This window comes from Mus caroli, chromosome 19 (assembly GCF_900094665.2).
Source record: "Mus caroli chromosome 19, CAROLI_EIJ_v1.1, whole genome shotgun sequence".
Lineage (NCBI taxonomy): Eukaryota > Metazoa > Chordata > Mammalia > Rodentia > Muridae > Mus > Mus caroli.
This window is the reverse complement of record NC_034588.1, coordinates 22,738,817-22,757,279: the sequence shown is the minus strand read 5'-3', so window position 1 is coordinate 22,757,279 and position 18,463 is coordinate 22,738,817. Positions and strand designations below refer to the sequence as shown.

Sequence of the window (18,463 nt, the reverse complement as noted above, 5' to 3'; positions counted from 1 at the left end):
GGGGGACGAAGGGGATGGAAGGGGATGGAAGGGGATGGAGGGGGATGGAGGGGAATGGAGGGGGATGGAGAGGAATGGAGGGGGTGGAGGGAGATGGAGGGGGATGGAGGGAGATGGAGGGGTGGGGTGAAAGAAGGAATGGAAAAAAGAAAAGGAAGTAAAATGACCCCTCCCAAAACAGTGTATTTTTTTTCTCTGAAAAACTTGAAAAGGACACTAATCCAGGCTCAGAACCTCCCTTGCCCACCTGCTTGTTCTTGATGCCATAGGTAGGATAAAGATCTCCTTGGCAGTCTATGGCAGCCAGCACTGCCCAAGGTAGAAGCCAAAAGAAGCAGCCATCCAGCCAACAGCCTGCTAGGGAGGACAGAGCCCCCTGGCATCTCCACAGTTGCCTTCATACTGAGATGCCTGCCCAGCCCACGTCTCCCTTTCTCTCTCCAAGCGGCCTTCACACATGGCTTCTGCCCAGTGCCATACTGGGCCGGGAGGCAGAGAGTCCTCCTTTACCCCAGACAACTCTGCACAGACCTCTGGAATCTTTCATCCAAATCCCAGCATGAGTCTGAGGTCACAGTCTAAAACCACCAGGCAGTACTCTGGCCTTCTGGAGGGATAAGTTTTCTTAACAACTGCTGAGTTTACTTTCGGTTAAGTCGGGTGGCTTTGCCTGTGGGATATATGAAACTCATGACACAGCTCAACAACCCAGCCAATCTCACCATCCAATTAGTAAATAAACGCCATTGAAATTTAAGGACACGCCACTGCCTTTGCTATTTCCCCTTGACACTGAGACAGTAAGCGATACTGTGGGAACCCTAAAGCCTGCAGTGCATAAACCATCAGCAAAAGGCAAGGTCGCCTCCTCTGAGGCTGCTCTGCCCTGGAAGATTGGAATTTTGGGAGGATGCATTCGGAAGTGATTTTTCCCCCCAGCGATGACAACTCTCAGTATCACATAAGAAATGAAATTGAAGCATTGATCTTATTCTTCAAATACAGGATAGCTTCAATATTAAAATTAACATATAAATTTAGCATCCATCTTCTTCCCGACTTCCTCCTGCTGAGTAAATGCAGACAGAATGAATCACTGAGACAGTGCGCAGTGAGACCAAGTTCATTTTTCAAATCCGTCTGTTCAAATGCAGTCAGAGCCTGTTTCCTGGGCACCCGACAAATGTTTCCAAGAGGCTCCCCTCTCACTGACTTGGTCCAGATCGATTCACAGGGCAAGCAGGAGGACCCTGAGAGGGGAGTCCCTGAGGAACAAGTCCTAGGAGCATCCAGCTGCCCATCTACTCTTTCCTACTGCAGTTTCTCTTCATAAAAATCTAAATATGTAAAACGACTCATTAGACGGCTTTTAGTTAACCTACCAAGCTCACAACCACTCCCGCTGGCCACACACCTGGGATCTACCTGGCCATCTACCCTTGTAGGAAACTACTTGCACCCCATTGTGAAGATTGCTGCTGCTTTTCCGAAATCCAAATCAGCGGGATAAAAACTATTCTCAAATGTCACCAGAAAACACGAGGAGTAGCTTGAAGGTTTCACGGCACCTGCTTTTCCCTGGGCACAATGGGGACCACATATTTATACTCTTATTATCTGGTCCTTTAGCAATGTGAAGTTTCCAGAAACAGACACTTCTGATTCTGTGTAGCCACCTAGTAAATGACCCCAGTGGGTACTAGACTTAGAGCAAGCACTCGGGTGCCTACACAGTGAGGTTTACCTTGTTGTGTCAAGTTAGACTGGAATTCTCGGTTTAAGAGTTTAGACCTTAGAGTTTTCACTCGGTACAGGTCTGAGAAGAAAAGCAACCAAGGGAGAGAGAAAAAAACCCATTCTCTAATCTAGTGAACTCACAAATTACCTCAAAGAGGGTGATGAACAAAGAAATCTTTCTCTCTCAAAGATTGCTCACTCCAGAGGCACCCTGTGGAAATTAAAATGAGATTCTTCTTTTGAATAAGGCCCTTCTCCCAGAGCCTTTCTGGGCTTGAAGGAGTCTCTGGATGAACTGCGACCCTTTTCCCATCACTCAAGAGCTACTCAAAGCTGATACCTGTGGGGGGGGGGGCTCCCTGCATCTCCCCACGAAGAGGCCCTTGTGCTTTGACTATTCGCTCTCCCTTCTAGATTCATGACGTTCATAGCATGACTGTCTGACCTAAGCAGCCATCACCACCTCTCAGGCATGCTGAAGAACAGGAACAGTAAAAGTTCTGAAGGGGGGGGGAACACTCACACCTATATTCTGAATGTGAGGCTGAGGGAAGCCACCGTGTTCACATACTTCATGTACCCAGTGGGTTTGGTGTCAGGTCTCTACTGGACACACCTCCCTTCTTTCTCTCACTCAGCTGTACAGCCTTAGTATTTTACTGTGTTTTGCTGTTAACTGTTCCATTTGGAGTGCTAGGGAGTGAACCAGAGCCCACGCCTGCTGAACCCCTGCCCGCCCCCACCAGTACAGGCAATGCCCAGTTTACGACATGTCCCCACTGAACAGTGTCTTGGTTTCGGACTCAGGCATTAGTAGGGAGGCTCTGTGTTTGGAGACCTTCCTTCCGGAAAGCAGAAAAGACATCAACCAAGATGGCGTCCTTAGTTTATTTTTTTTTCTAGAGTCCTTACTTAGCATGCTACATTAACCTGACAAAGCTTAATCTTGTGTTCGCTTCGCGATACGTCTCATGCAGTTCACAGCTGGGATTGGTTTTATGTTGATATTACACGTGTTTCCATTCAGCCATGTGAAAAGAATGATTCTTAATGAAGTTTGTCTCTGAAAACGGCCCGAGCTTAAATAAGAGCCTGCTCAGTCCGCTCTAGTCTGAGTGCAGTCAGATAACGTCCCTGCTCATAGTCGGTTGGCCATCGAACCACTCCCTAAGGTTTCCAGTGTCCTGAGGAATCCTTTTACAAAATGGCATTCAAGTATACTATATCACTGAACATTCCAGGTTGAATTGAGGGAGTAAAGCTGGCCCCCCAGTTAAACCCCCCACTGGCCCGGCCTTCTCGGGGCATCCTCAGCTTTAAACTCATTTACAGCATTCAGCACTAAATCCACAGAGCAGAGCTATTTGGCATTTTCCAGTGAAGTGCAGGGAATTAAATAAGTTATGTTTTCATTGCTAACGTATAGACTACCAAGCACGTCACTTTGTCAAACAGGAGGAAAGGGTATACAGTATTGGTGAACTTTCCTGGAGGGGGCAGGGGGACGCCCAGGGTTCCAACACACACAAAATGTCACCTGGTCACCACCCATAGGTACACTTTACGATGACGTGTTGAGTATTCTAGAATCCGAGGAGTCAGACCTCTCGTCATAGTCATCCTCTGTGTAGATGGACTGCTTTGTCACGATTGGACACCCGTCGTCAGGGATGGAGATTCGAGGGTCCTCTGTGGTGCGGGAGGAGAGCACGGGCGAGCTCCGGAAGACGCTAGTGGAGTTACTGGGAAATGGACTGACATACTGGGACCTCAGCTGGTACTGCTGCTGCAGCGTCATGGTGTTCCACAGGGTGACATCATTGGGTAAAAAGGGGCTCGACTGGTTTCTGGCCAAAGTATTCCTCAGCATCAGCGGGTACCGAGGTGGCTGGGGGAAAGGATGCTGCAGGGGCACGGCCAAGGGGTTGGGGACCACGTTGCTGGAGTCCGCGGAAAAGCGTAAGGTGTCAGGGACACGGAAGGCAGAGCCCACCGACCACTTGGAGGAAGAGATAGGGTAGGAGCCCAGCGTGTGTTCAAAGATATGGCCGCTAGAGGGCAGCACCAGGCTCTCTTCGGCCGTCCGCTCCGCCCCAGCCGCGGAGGACCGACTGGACAGCAGGACCTCCACGGCACTGACCAGGTCGCCCCCGCAACCTTTCAAGATGAGCTCCAGGACAGTGGGCTTCTGGTTGGGAAAGATTTTTTTCAACACTTCCAGGGGTGGCCGGTTGGCTTTCAAGCTGAAGGGCAGAGAGACCGTCCCAGACGGGCCCTCGATCAGGAGGTGGCTCTGCTCAGCGTGGTACTTGGGGCTGTCCGGGCAGCTCTCGGGGTTGCCCCCGTTTTTCTGCACGGCGTACCCACCTTCATCCACGGACACGATCTCGGGGCTCTCCGGAGTGAAGCAGTTCTTGCTTTTGACAACATCTGGGGAGCTCCTCTGATCGGTGTCTTTGTCACTGAAGGCCTCCGCAGTGTTGTCTGTGGAACTGCTGTCCCCAACTCTCTCTTCTGTCAGATCTGAAAGGCAAGAGAACAGTTGGGTTAACCCCTTCCTGGTGTGCTCAGAGTCAAGCCTTCTGGAATGAGGGAGTTTGGCTCAATAGGTCATAACACACTGCCAGTCTTTAAAGAAGAAATCAAAAGTCATTGGCAAAGCGAGTCAGGGACTGGGGTCAGTAAATGAAGATGGTGCAATCACTGTTTTCTCAGAATGCTGTAGGAGAGGAAGCGTGCCTTAAAAACAGAATGGCTACCCACATGCAGGCCTGCGAGACTCTGACCAAGGCACAGGAAATGGCCACAGGAGGGGCTCTGGCCATGACCACCTGCTACAACCATCCCATAGTCACTTTAATAATCACATCTGCTACCCATGGCCTGGTTTTATGCTAAATAGGGCTTGCGATCCAGACAGGGTTTTTGTTTGTTTGTTTGTTTGTTTGTTTTTAAATCAGGTTATCGTGTACAATAACTCATTGATGTAGTTTCTAAGTGAAAGACAAACATAACCCCTGAAATCACTTGTAAAAAGCCACTGAAGGGCCAGGCAAAGTCAGCTGCCTGGCCCTTACCAAAGGCCAAACAAAGCCAGTTCAAATTCCGGATGAAGGAGAAAGAAATGGCTGGAAGATTTGGGAACTGTCCACCATATGTGGGAAGAGGTAGGTGGGTGCCTTTGTGTGAACTGGTGTGCCATGAAAAGGACCTACAACACTTCAAAGTATGTTTGAAGGAGGAAGGATACCTAAGAATGTTCTTAATACAGCCAAGACTAGCTTTGAAACAGACCAGTTGCCAATGTGGCATTCTAACCTCGGATGTTACCCAAGAGGAGAGCGCTGCAGTACTAAATAGTCAGAAGGAGTGGGCAAGGGGGCTCTGGGTTTCACTGTAAATAAAGGAACAGATTTTGTCTTACTAGCAAACTACATGCAAAGAGATTTGTTTTATCCTTAAAAAAAAAAATGTGCCAGTAGTGGCTGCTTAACCTAGAGTGACGGATCTGAAGGAAAAAGAAAGGAAGAAAAAAAGGAAGAAGGAAGGAAGGAAGGAAGGAAGGAAGGAAGGAAGGAAGGAAGGAAGGAAGGAAGGAAGGAAGGAAGGAAGAAAAGAAAACCAGTCCCAGTGAGGCAGTTGTCAGGTTGTGAGGACTGTGGATCTCCGTCTTCTCTTCTGACTGAATAGCCTCATTGTGGGCCTCTCTATGGGCAAACCTGCTTGTGTGCAGATAGCCAGAGGTGAAATTTCATCAAAGCAGCTTCTAGAAGGTACCCCCTCCTACCTGTTGTTGTTTACTTTCAAAGCTTTTAACAAAGGCCCATTGAGGTTCATTTCTTTAACACCACACGGCTCTTAAGCACAAGGTAAGCCAACAAAAGCCTGCAGCCAAACGTAAGTGTTTTAAAGCATTCTTAGGCCATAACAAAACATGCAGCTTTCAACCGTGTCTAATACAAACTCAGAGTCATCCCAAACTGCCTCGTCCATTGCACTGCTCTTTAATAGAAACTAGAAGGTTTCTATTGTTGGGGTTCATTTGTAGTCTACCCAATGAATCTCCCCTTTGCTCCCAATGGCTACTTGGATTCACCAAAGACCTACTTTTACAAGACCAATGTTGCATCTTCTCTCCTCCTGCTTCCCAGGACAACAGGTCCAGCTTTTACCTCCCAATGATTGAACTCCTTAAATCCCCTGTCCTTGACACACAAGACAGACCCAACCAAACAAGAAGGCTCATGCAGATTTATATTCTAAGCAGCCTGCATTTCATGTATATTATTGCCCTGATGAACGACCCCATAGATAACTCCCTATTACTCTATTGCCAAAACCTCGAGAAGGGTAGACAGTGACAGTGTGTTAGCTCTGAAATGATCACACAATTGCATTTTGACCCCTGTTCAATGGAGCATTGGGAAACAAGTTCAATACTGTCCCCCCCCCATGTACCTATTGATATGTTTAAAATGGCTCACATCTCTAGACACCTAAATTCAGCTTTTATTATCTATCATCAGCATCAAGCATTTCTTGACCTTACAATAGGCCAAAACAAGGATACAGAATAAAAAAATTTAAAAAAAGAGGGAAGGCAGCAGGAAGCATAAGCTCATGGAAGTTATCTTGAGGAAATAGATACATGTGCTGGAGAGACCAAGCACGCATGACCAGGCATAGTTTGGGGGCATCAAATACATTATTCACAGAGATCCCAAGGGTGGAGCAACCCACATTGTTCATCAATGAGTGAAGGGGTAAACAGAATATTATCCAGACTCGAAAGGGAATGAAATTCTGATATCTGCTACAGAGGAGAACTTTAAGGGTACTCTACCTAAAATAAGCTGGCCACAAAAGAAGTTATGTGGCTTCTATGGGATGCTTAGAATGGATAAAGTACAGAGACTCTCGGGAGGTGTAGTTCTAGGGGAGGGGAGACAGGAGTTACTCTTTAATGAACATGAGGTTCCAATCAAGGATAATGAAAAAGTTCTGGATGGATAGTGGTGTTTCAAAGCAACATAAACGTCTTTAGTGTCACCAAGATGTCCACCTTAAAATGGTAACAATCCGTCACCTATATTTTACCATAAAACAAGAAAATAGGGCACAGTATCGCGGCAGCCTGCCAAGCTGGTAAGGTTTGGTTTTGTTTGCTGATGGTTTTGCTTCTGCTAGAGAAATGACCTTGTCTTTGAGAATAAGAGGCACATCTACACACCTGGAAAGCTCTCAACTTTGCTATTCTTAACAGAAAGCAGCTAAACAATAAAATAAAATAAAATAAAATAAAATAAAATAAAATAGCTTTGTGTCTTAAAAGGTAACATTTCACATGCCTTGGGTGAATTCAAACACTGAAGACTTCTTCAGCAAAACAGCTTCATCGGCGCTTACACAGCTTACACAGCTGAATTCAGGCTCCAGGTGACCCCTGGACCAGAAGGGCAGTGAGGGACACTGAGAACCGATGCTCTAGCTACTCAAACAAACCTATCTCATCAAAATGTATTTTCTTCCTCAAGGCAGCAACAGACACTGGGAGGCCGGCTTTTAAGTCGGACGGGATACAATTCTACCTTTGTATCTATTTTCCAAGTTCTGCAGAACACACCTCATGCAATCTTTCCTGGCAGACGAATGGTGATGGAGCCATTCTCCCCTCTGTGTTGTCCTTTGCCCCTGTTACAGAGACATGCCAGTGTACTGTGCACTTTGGGGTATTTGAGCAGTGGAGGAGGAGGAGGAGCACTGTGCTGAGTCATCCCCACTCTTCAAAGATTTCTGGGTTGCTCAGCATCCCAGTCTCAGTGTGGAGGCTATGGCTAAACGTGAGAGAAGCTGGCAGGATGTCCTAGGAATCAAATGCATGAATCAAGGGCTTTGTAATCAACTGAGCTCGGCAATGCTTATGCTGGGAAGGACAGGGGGAGGCACCAGCCAATGAGAGAAGCAGGTTCACATACCAGAGGGCACACACATTTGAGAAATGAATGTACACACGCACGATGCCCACCAGCACCCGAGGGTGCTGGATTTCAAAACAGAGCCAAGGACGATGGGCGTCAAAACCTGCACCAAGGCAAACTCCTTGCCCAAAAGAATAATTTCTGAAAAGCAGAATTGACAATCCCTGCAATTTGGGAGGGGGGGGCGCTCTGATGTCTATTATTGTCCCTAAACTAAAGCCATTGCAAGCTGCTATAAACACAGACTTTCACAAGTAATTACCGAGGCTAAGAGTTGAGCCCAGTGGTAACGGATATTCCTTTACAGTCCCAGGGTTCCCTCTCCTAAATGAACTGTACAAATCATTCCAGTTGGTGTAAGGCACAAAGCCTTTCTGGATACAGAACCATGGACCCGTCAGCTGAGAAAACAGAACAGGAATATTCCCAGACCCCTCTGCCTTACTGAAACAGAGACTCTAATCGGAACATAAGGAGTGGAAGGATATCTCAATTGACCATTTTAACTCTGCATTCAGTATAGGTAGGCAAAACCAAAGTAGATGAAACCATGACACTATATGTCTGTCACGACAGGCCAGTTAATACAAGCGAGGACATGTTTTTTAGCATTACAAGAGGAAAAAAAAAGCCAAACCTTTTAAAAAATATCAAACATTTGAGCTCTCACTTCAGAGCCCATGAAGCAGAAACGCTCCCATTCCAACCCCGAAACAAACTCTGCTTTAGGTTTACGAGAGCCGAGTTAAGGACACGTTTTCTTTGAAAAGCAATGCCACCTCCTTCTAAGCACATGTGCCGTGAGGTGACAACTATACCTTCTTTTTTGCTAAAATAAATAAACACATGAAAGTAGCTTCCTGTCTAAAAATTACAATTTGAACAATCTTTCTATGAATTTCTTCATATATACAACTTTTTAAAATTATTCAAATAGTTTAAGAAAGCTTGCCATATCTATGAAACAAACACTCTGCTCAAAATACATACAAATGGAAGAGTGCTCTGACTTTGCTGTCAGTGGTGTTAGAGACTCTATCCAATGAGTGCACAAAACCTAAACCCACCTAACACCTAGAACAAGACACAAGCACTGACCGATTCTCATAATTCATGTATCACAGACCCTTCCCTCCTTGAAGCATGCCATGCAGATAGAAATGTTCCTGTAATATTTGGGAGGTAGATCTCTGGCTGGGTCTCCATGCCAATAAATAGCAATGGGAGGAGGAGCCCCTTGGGGGCTTCCGGAGTCAAACGTTTAACAAAGCGGGAATTTCTCATATTTTCTATTGATCTCACACTAGGAGTGAGGAATCACTAAAAACTGAGTGAGTAGAAATTTGAAGAAAGTGGTGACATTAACAAATCTTGTTCTAAAATTGTGTGTGTGTGTGTGTGTGTGTGTGCGCGCACACGCGCGCTTGTATCTGTGTGTACATGAAAATACTCAATGTTTTGCTTTGTAAATGACCAGCAATGGTTTAACACTGTATAAAGGGTTTAGGGTGATCTCCTTAACCTGGCTTGGTAGTGCATGCTTGTAGTCCTAACACTCAAGAGGCTGACAGGAAGACCCTAAGTCTAAGATTCTATAAAGCCAAGGTTTTGGAGGGACATTGCTTAGAAAGGGCTGGTGGGCTTAAGGAAGTATAGTTTATAAGACTTCATGTGTCTTACCAAAAAAAAAAAATCAGCATGATCAGTTTCTAAGAAAGAAACTAGAAGCTTTGAAAAGGTTGAAATCTCCACATCTACCTGTTCATGGGATTGCAGCTGGCTGCTTGCTTATCCCTCTACTTAACAAATCCCCTTAAATCCCCTATATCCCTAGGTACTGGGCTAGGTAAGATTATACACAGGCAACCACAGCATTGCCTTCGCCACTGGGGCTTACAAGATAGCTAATCCTTTGCAAAAATCTAAAGTATCTGATCAGTTGGTCGCATTTTAGGATGCTACACAGCAAGTTAACGCAGAAGCCAGAAGCAGGGCAGACTATGGTATCTTCACACAGACGGGAATATTATTCACACATGAAGACACTGAGCTAATAAAGCGATACTCTGTGGTGGAAAACAGTAGAACATTGATGTCAGCCTGAAATTCAAGTCTGACTAGTAACTGTAATAAGAGAGCGGAGAGTCCAGAAATGACGACTGTTCTGAGTTCTCATAATGTTCTATTATTTGAAAGGCAGCTGTACTTTGTAAAAATCTGTTTAGCCGTAAAACAACATGGAAACCCTCACCTACCTCTCTACCTTCATGGTTTTTTTTTTTTTCCTTCCCAGAAAAGAAGAGTGTGTTGATGAAGCCAGGGGACAGCTAAGATGCTGTGTGTGATGCAGAACATGTGTATGGCCAAGTGGTGGTCTTTTGATGTCCAAAGGCCTACCATGTAATCGAAACTATACTGGATTAGAACTAGCGACTCCAAAGACCTGAGTGGTTAATGGCTAGAGGGAGTGGGGGCTGTAACAGGTTAGACAGGGAAAGAAAGGAAGAAAGCCATCATGGAGTAAAAAAAAAGAGAGAGAGAGAGAGAGAAGGTAGGCAGGCAGGCAAATGGGTTTTCACCAGGCACTCTTCTTCCCAGACAGGAAGAAACGCAACAGTTCCGGAAAAGGTTCCAAGTCCTGCAGGGACTTTGATTTATGAAGATTTACCCCCCTTCTCTCTGTAAAGCTGTTAACAGAAAGTGCTGACTTGCGGCAGAAAAGAATTTCTCATCGATGCTCTTTGATTGTATTTTGCAAACAAAACGCCTGTTGCTTGGTAACGTTTCACTTGAGCCTGACCTTCTCCAAAAGTTATTGCTAGCAGATTCGATTTACACTGTCCTCCTGTGATTACTGTAATCTTTTAAACCCGAGAGTTCATCCATCAGGGAGAGGAAAAGTTGTTGTAAGTGGAGAGAGCACCGTCATCCCTCAGATTTATAAGGCCTGGAGCAGGCTGGGGGGTTCTCTGCCTGGCAACAGACTCCAGTTCCTCTGGGAGGACTCTTTTTCCTTTAACCTTAGTCCTTGGCTCCACCAGACAAGACAGGAACATTCCAATGCCCCTTGGGGTAGGTGGGATGAGGAGGAAGCAGGCAAGGAGCTGAGGCCAGAGGGGCTGGGAAGGAAGGGCTCCGGGAGACTTGCTTTAGTCCTTAGGTGAGGGAGGAACAGTGACCAGGGGCAAGCAGACAACCTTCAGTACCCAGAGAAGCCAGCATGCTGTCAGCATAAGCCTCTCCTGGGCTTCCTGCCACACCATCCAGGGCTGGGGCCACCAGAGAGCCCAGCCTCCTGTGCCTGGTCAGTCAGACATTCCCCAAAGTCACTGCGACTGACCTACCCAACAAATCTAGCAAGGAAAAGACTGGATTCTTTGCCCCCAAAGTCAGATCTGAATAAGACGTTCCAAGTGGCAGTCTTGCTGTCCTGGCATTTCTTCCTATCTGGCTTTTCCTAAAGCCTCTGGCTTCAGATCAAGCCATCTCAAAGCCAGATGCGTTGTTTTTTTTTTTTTTTTTTTCGTTTTTTCAATTCACAGGTAGACACTCCAGGTGACTTGTAATTGTTCCCAGCTCCTTCCTTGCCCTGGGTGTACAATCCTGTACCCAGGAACCCTCAATGCTAATAGCCGAGTATTTCTCTTTGGAGAATTAAAAGGGAAAAGAATTAAAATGAAGGAAGCAGACTGGGCAATCCAAACCATGCTGGAGCTGGCAGCCCAGAGCAGTCAGGAAGGGGCTTCAGCAGAGGCAAAATAAAGTCAGCTTTCCAAAATCCATCGACCTCTCCCTCTCCACCCCTCTCTCCCTCTCTCTCTCCCTCTCTCCCTCTCTCTCTCTCTCTCTCTCTCTCTCTCTCTCCCCTCCCTCTCTCTCTCCTTCTCTCTTTCTCCCTCTCTCCCTCTCTCTCCTCTCTGCCTTGTCTGCCTCTCTCAGAATTAAAGGCTATCTTACTCTCCTATCCAACCTTCCTCTTCAATCTCCAACCAAATGTCCTTTAAGAGCATTTAAATTATACATACAAACATATATATATATATATACATATATATACCCACATATATATTTAAATTAAATTCTATTAAATTAAACGTAAGTGTATTTATTTTACATATACATATATATATATATGTATATATATGGCATACATGTGGAATCTATATATTTATGTGATATCACACACACACACACACACTCACGGTATAACTGCCATATGGCAGATACACACCAAGGAAGATTCCACAGCCACGTATCTTTCCTTCCCAGGCACCCGGGCCTATGGCCACCCAGGACCACCGTCCTCTAGAGGGAAAGTTTGGGGTAAGGTAGCCAATGTGGCTGTATTTCTCGCCTTGGCCATGACCCTTAACTTCCCTCAGATCCGGAGCCCCTGGTTCTGAAAGGCTGGCTTGGCTGGTATGATTAAGACTCCCAGGTCAGAAGCTCGCACAGCTGCAAAAGGTTAAGGCTCCCTGAGCTGTTTTCATAGGGCGGGGCGGGGGGAGGTGAGGGGAGGTGACACAAAGGTAAGAGCGGAATATGTGGGTTGCATAGTATCTATAGCAAAGGGTAACTTAGAAATCGGAGCGCAATCAAAATCTCATTTAATTACATCAGAGATGACTGGCAGAAGAAGGCTGTAATTAAAAACATATTTTCAATCATAGTTGAAACAGCCAGTAGAATCTTCTTAAACTCACGTTGAAAACAATGCTCAAACATTCCTTTAAGACATCTGAAAGAGAGCTTAGGAAAGATTCCCTCCAGTTAGAAAACTGGTGTTCATGTCTCTTCCCTGAACTACATGGGCTCATCATCTCCCATGATGCCCAGCCAACATTGTTCTTAAGGCCTGTGCTTCCCTCAAATATTCGGAGAAGAAAAACAGATTCCCTCGGCCTGCTGGTGCTCCACCTACACTGGTCTTCAAGAACACAGCGATGTGTGGGAGGCCCTCTGCCTGCAAACAAGCCAAGCCGACTTGCAAAACCCAAGGTGACAAAGGAGCAGACCTAAATGGTCTGCTAGCAGTTTCTAGACTCGGAGACTGCTGCTAAGCACTGGTCATGGCCCTTCCACCCCAATGGGGTCACACTTCCTCTCTTGGAGGAATGGACTAACTTCTACAGGAAGACCTAATATGCTTCTAAAGATGATGAAGCCCCACATACAAACACATCACACACACAAAAACGCACAGCAAGGCAGCAACAGGCAGTCTCAACCAGGAGTTTTTAACTTGGCTGCCCCCCCACCCCCACCCAGTTGCTTTTCAAAACACATGCTGCAGAGAGGAATCTTATTTGTGTTCCTGGCGGAAAAACTGTAAGTCAGCTTGTTTTTAGAACTCTCTCTCAAGCCAAGTGTGTTTTTTTTTTTTTCCTTAAAGGAACGCAATTGATAAACGAAAACAAAAGTTAGTTGGTGAATGTGCAAGGTATGTGGTGTGACCAACTGGAAACTGAACCCCTTGTCCCACACAGCTCAGTCTCTGGCCGGCTGTCTCCTCCTCCTCCTCTTCCTCTTCTTCTTCCTCCTCTTCTTGTTTTTTTCCCCTCTCTCTCAATTACTTGTTCTCAATTTGGAAGGCTCAGGCTACTTCTGAGTAGCTCGTGAACATAGAAGGAGAGAAATCCTGCACCATGCCTGGTTAGCACCCTTGAAATTCTTTGCCCCTTTTAATTCTCCTAAGGCTTGGGCCCTCCTGCCTCAACTTGGCCTCCTCAATGCTGTCATCCACCCCCTTTTCTCCTTGCTTTGGGTTTTGTGGCTCTTTATACATTTTGGCTATGGAGAAGGACAACCCGTGGAGAACCACAGGATGCTAAAGGAGTCCCCTCTTGGACAGAGACCACAGAACTCAAGGTTAGTGCTCTTTAAGAGCTGCTAATAGGCAGCTGGGCACTGTAAAATAGCAAGTTGAATTTTAACTCGGTCTTCTGCTCTAGTCCTGGGGACTCGAATCCCAGAGCCAGGAAAACCAGGAACGGAAAATTAAAAGTGAGTAGCATGGAATTCTGGGACTAAGACCAAACACTCCTTCTTGTTCTCAGGACAAGCCCTCTTCCCACCATAGGCTCTAGTTTCTCTACTATCAAATCCACAAATATAAGATGAGGGTCGTGGGGCTGTGATTCTGAGAGATGCTTATATGTTCCTTGTTAAATAGCCACAAAACCCAGCCAGCAAACTGCTTTCTGAACTTCAGGCTTACCGGGCACAACTGAGCCAAGCTACCTACCACCTCACCACACACCAACAGTAAGTAGCTCCCCCCAGACCCCCAGTTCAGCACAGTGCTCTGGGGTTCTCTGAAGAAGAGCTGTCATTGAGCAGCTGGGAAAGTAGAGACAGCGGCTCTAGCTACCGAAAAAACTATGGACCTTTCACTCCTAATTCCAGTACACCCCATTCCGGAGGAGATGGGCCTGTCTCCTTTGTACATTTACCCAGTGAAGGGGAAACACCAAACTCCATTGAATTCCGGTTGCCAGGAGGCTGCGAGCAGCCAGGAGTAAAGCTAGAGGTTCCTCCGAGGAAAGAGAGGAAGAGGCTTAAAATGGGGGCAGCCAGACTCAGGAAAGAGCCAGAAAGCGAGAACTAAGTAGAAACCGGGGTCTGCCCACTGTCAGGGCTCAGAACCCTGTTACTCCATCCCCAAAATCAAAGCATATCTGAACAGCGGGAAGCTAGATGGCCAGAAAACCCCGCATTATTTCAGGCCAGGCCAACCCCGCATAATCCTGGAAAGGCACTTGCTAGGTTTTCTCCACTGTAGGCCAAGTTTTGGTTTTAATTTCTTCACACCACAGCAGCCCGGGAAATGGCAATAAAGGACTAAAGAAGTAGTTCAGCAAAAGAGAGTTAGGTGGCTTCACTTTGGAGCCTTTTGGAACCTTTTCCTTATAGTTCTTAAAAGGTGCTTTTTTTTTTTTCCAAATTCTAAGTCTTGAGGCCTCTTAGCCTGGCTAAAAAAACCAAAACGACGACTCCTAGTTCCTTTAAGTAAGAAACAAAACGCCTGTTTTGCTTCCATGCCCTGGACCAAGCTAAGAATCACCTAGAAACAGCAAAACACTGGGCCCTGACTGCTAGCCACCACCTACTTACCCCCTCGCTCCAAGTGAGAGCCCCCATCCCAACCCACCCGTCTAAAACCCGCAGCCCGGAAAACACTCCTCATCGTGGTGCCTTTAAAGTCGGTCTTCCCCAAGACATCATTTTTTTTTTTTTTTTTTTTTTGAAATTGACCTGCTATGTTCCCTTTCAACCCGGGGAAAGCCTCTGACAATAGGGACACAGCCAGGCTATCTGGTTGGCCCCTCTGGCGGGCTCCTGGGTTCCACCGGCTTCAGACTCTTGAGACCCCCTTTCCAGGAGAGTAAGAACCGGTGCCTGGTGGGGGTGGGGCAGGCCCACCCAGAGCCCTCGAAGTTCCCTCTTTCGGAGCGCGACCCCAGCGCCGCAGACGCTCTCACCTGGCTTAGCAAGCTGCGCTGGCAGCGTCCCGGGCTGGGGTTCGGCGACCCAGCGCAGCGCGGCGGCCGCGGCCAACTCCGCGGCGGGACGAGGCGGCGCCGGCGGCTGGGACGCCTGAGAGGCTGGCGACGACTGCGAGGCAGTAGCGGCGGTGGCCGCGGCGTCCCCCGGCGGCGGGGGCCCTGGCAGAGCCCGCAGCGAGTCCGGGATGAGGCTCTCCAGGCTCTCGTTGGCCTGCTGCCTGCGCAGCGCCACCTGCGCCGCCATCACCCGCTGCCGCTCGATGATCAGGATGCACTTCTCGCAGGTGCAGTCCTTGAAGCGACAGTAGCGTTTGTGGCCCTTGAGCCAGGACAGCACCCCGTGGTTCCGGCAGCGCGCGCACTTGGGCGTGCGCTGCAAGGGCGCCCGCGGCGGCTGCGACACCGGGCCGCCCATGTACAGGTAGGGGGAGCCGTAGCCGTTCATGCCCAGGGCTCCCCCCGGCCGGCGGCGGGAGCTGGAGCACAGAGCTCGGAGGCCCGCTCTCGGGAGGCCCCGGAAGGTCCGCGGCGGCCGGAGCTACGGCAGCAGTCTCCCCGGCTCCGGTGGCGCTCGCAGCCCGCCGGTCCCCACGCGCGCCGCCTCTCTGCCCGCTGCTCTCCGGGGCGCAGGCTCCACCCGCTGGTCCTCCCACGCTGAGGCTCTGGGGCAGCTGCAAGGAGCCGGGGAGAGCTCTGATTACGGTCTGAGCCACTTCCTCCCCTGGTCCCTTCCTCGCAGACTGGACCCAGCACCTCCTCCGCCACCCTCCCCCCCCCAGTCCCTCCTCCCTCCCGCCGCCGCCACCTCCCCCCCAGGGTCCCAGCCTCCTTGCGCTCCCCACGCGCTTTCCTCCTCCCTGGCAGGCACCCCTCGGGTTCCTGCACCTCACCTTCCCCGCCACCTGCAGCCTGGCCTCTCAGGCGGGGGCGCTCACAGTCCCCTCTTCCAAGCGCTCTGCCACCCCTTCCTAAGCCGGGAGGGACTGCGGGAGCGCTGGGCGGACCGAGTGTGGGGCGGGGGACGATGGGGAGGGGGTGGGTGAGTGTTTGTAAGCCAGCCCGCAGGCCTCTCCCCTACCCCCTCACGTCGCTCCAGCACTGGCCTCGAAGCACTGAGCCCAAGACCGCTTTCCTTCCCACCCTTGGCCTCAGCCATTCGGGGAGCTTGCGAGGGAATTGAGGGTACACCGCAGGTCGGCCCCGGGAGAACCGGGTTTCAAGAACCGGACAGTCTCCACCTGGCAAGAGGAATCAAAAGAGGGGTAGTAGTGATTCGGGAATTCTTCGCTTGGTTTTGCAATCTAGTTTCTTTTTCATTGCTACAGAAGAAAAATTAGTATTTTTTTTTTTAAATCTGTCAGGCTTCAGGGTAACTTCAATTTTCTACTTAACCACCTCTTGTCTTTAAAATAAACAATCTCTTCCTTGAATGACCTCTCTGCCTTGGACTTCCAAGTGCTCTCTTGGATGTTTTTCTTCAGCACTGTTTAAACTTTCCGAGGGTGTAGGGAGAAGACACATTCGTGGCCCCAAAGTTACCTGGTATTTTGTTCATGCAACGGCCACTGAATCAGCCAAGGTCTGGAATTGCCCAGTTCAAATCCCCACAGACGCTGTGTTTTACTTAAGAATAAGGAATAGACCCTACTCATAACAATCTTTGCGTGACGACGGGAAGAGTCTCCTGTATAACCTTAGACCGCATAAGCCCCTTTTTTTACAGCATAAATTTCGTTTATACTCTTTGCTTGTTTTCAGTATTTGTTTGTCCAATGTCGAGTTTTACTACGTACGCGTAGAGAAGGCTGTCCTTTTTTTCACTCAACCAAGAAAACAACCGAACAAAAAAGCAAAAAAGCAAGGCATAAAGTAGGCTCGGGACCGGCTTTAACAACTCAGTGGCAAGGAGCCCATGGAAGTCCCGGACTGTCTTTTAGCGGCCCCTGGGAACGTGCGCTCTGCTTCTTACTGTGTGGGTGAAAGTTAACGTAAACGGGTCTGCTGCGGTACCTGTCTCCTGAACAGCACAGACACCATTGTCTCTTTCAGGAGGTCGCTTTCCAGTGCCCAGCCCTACCTCCAGCCAAGGAAGAGAGCATCGCTGGCAAACTGGGTTTGCTGTAAATTCTAGGACTGCGTTGTCCGAGCAGCAAGCTCTCTGCCCAGAAGAGTGATTTGGAACCGGGAGAGAGCTTTGAACGCGGAATGTAAATGTAGCTTTGTACCTTTTTTCCCTCGATGCCCTTAGCTACTCGGGTTTCAGGTGCGTGGAGGAGTTGGTAGTTGTTCCGGGCTGACCTGCTGGGACTGGAAAGGAACCCCTTGCACACGAATGCTATCTCCAAGATAATTTCCCCAAAACTGCATGGAACCAGTACCCCCTGGCTTTTGCCCTTTCCCCCACCCTTCTAATCTGGCCTCTTACCACCCTTGGTCAGAAAAACAAGTTCCTAACTCTACAACTAGTAGGACTTTTGTAAATTGTGGAGACGGGACACAAGGGTCACGCGTGGATCTTTGGACCTGAAACAGGGGGGAAAGGTACAGAAATCACTTTTTATGCTCTGCGAATGGCACGAATCTGGGAACTTGTACTGTTTCAATCTGAAATCTGTGCGTCTAAGAAAGAGGAGGACCACGGACTTTTATCGAAGCTGAATTTCTCTTTAAATGGTCAGGGAAACAGATCAGGAAAATAAGTAACTAGTTTCTCTGAGGAAAGAGAGCAGCAGAGTTCTGCACCAGGTTTTTAGGAGACGTTTTCATTCTCAAAGCAATCCCCTTTCCTTCCTGGGTCACCTAGCCACTCTATCCCAGTGCCACTCACACACTCTGGTATTATTTGGTACTGGGCCCCGTTTCACTCCAGTGCACATCGAGGGCTGAGATCTAAATACTCATTTGATATAGCGCGGTAATCCTTTTCTCATATTTGATGGGAATGTTTTCCATATCCCAGTATTTGACAACATCTCCCTATAGGGACAGGTTTGTATTTATGTTGGTAAAATGTCCCCTGCCTCAAAGTCTATTGTAACCCAACACCTGACAACCCCGAGTCCCATTTCTGTTTGCAGAAAGGGTTTATTCAAGCACATAATGGGATCCCAGCAGAAAGCCTTTCAGAACAAGGGGCTATGGTAAACTTCACCACATGAACTCCGTTTCCAGGGCTATTAAGCTTTTAATTGGAAAATAGCAGAGGAAATTTCAAGGTGACTATAACGTGTTAGCAGTTAGTTC

At 48.1% G+C, this 18,463-nt stretch overlaps 1 protein-coding gene across 1 annotated transcript; it reads right to left on the bottom strand.

Annotated features, from left to right (window-relative positions):
- Nucleotides 1–2,613: 2,613 nt before the first annotated feature.
- Nucleotides 2,614–15,928, bottom strand: Dmrt3 (doublesex and mab-3 related transcription factor 3). The gene is made up of 2 exons (XM_021152527.1): nt 15,197–15,928; nt 2,614–4,260 (listed from the first exon to the last, which is right to left on the bottom strand). Exons 1-2 carry the CDS (start codon nt 15,663–15,665, stop codon nt 3,299–3,301), a joined length of 1,431 nt encoding a protein of 476 aa, XP_021008186.1. The 5' UTR covers nt 15,666–15,928; the 3' UTR covers nt 2,614–3,298.
- Between the last annotated feature and the right edge of the window lie 2,535 nt (nt 15,929–18,463).

What these genes read in the sequence shown, in the direction of transcription:
- Dmrt3 (XM_021152527.1), bottom strand. Translation starts at nt 15,665, where the DNA reads ATGAACGGCTACGGCTCCCCCTACCTGTACATGGGCGGCCCGGTGTCG. An exon ending in AGCGCAGCTTGCTAAGCCAG is followed by an intron (nt 4,261 to 15,196) that starts GTGAGAGCGTCT and finishes CTTGCCTTTCAG; the next exon opens with ATCTGACAGAAGAGAGAGTT.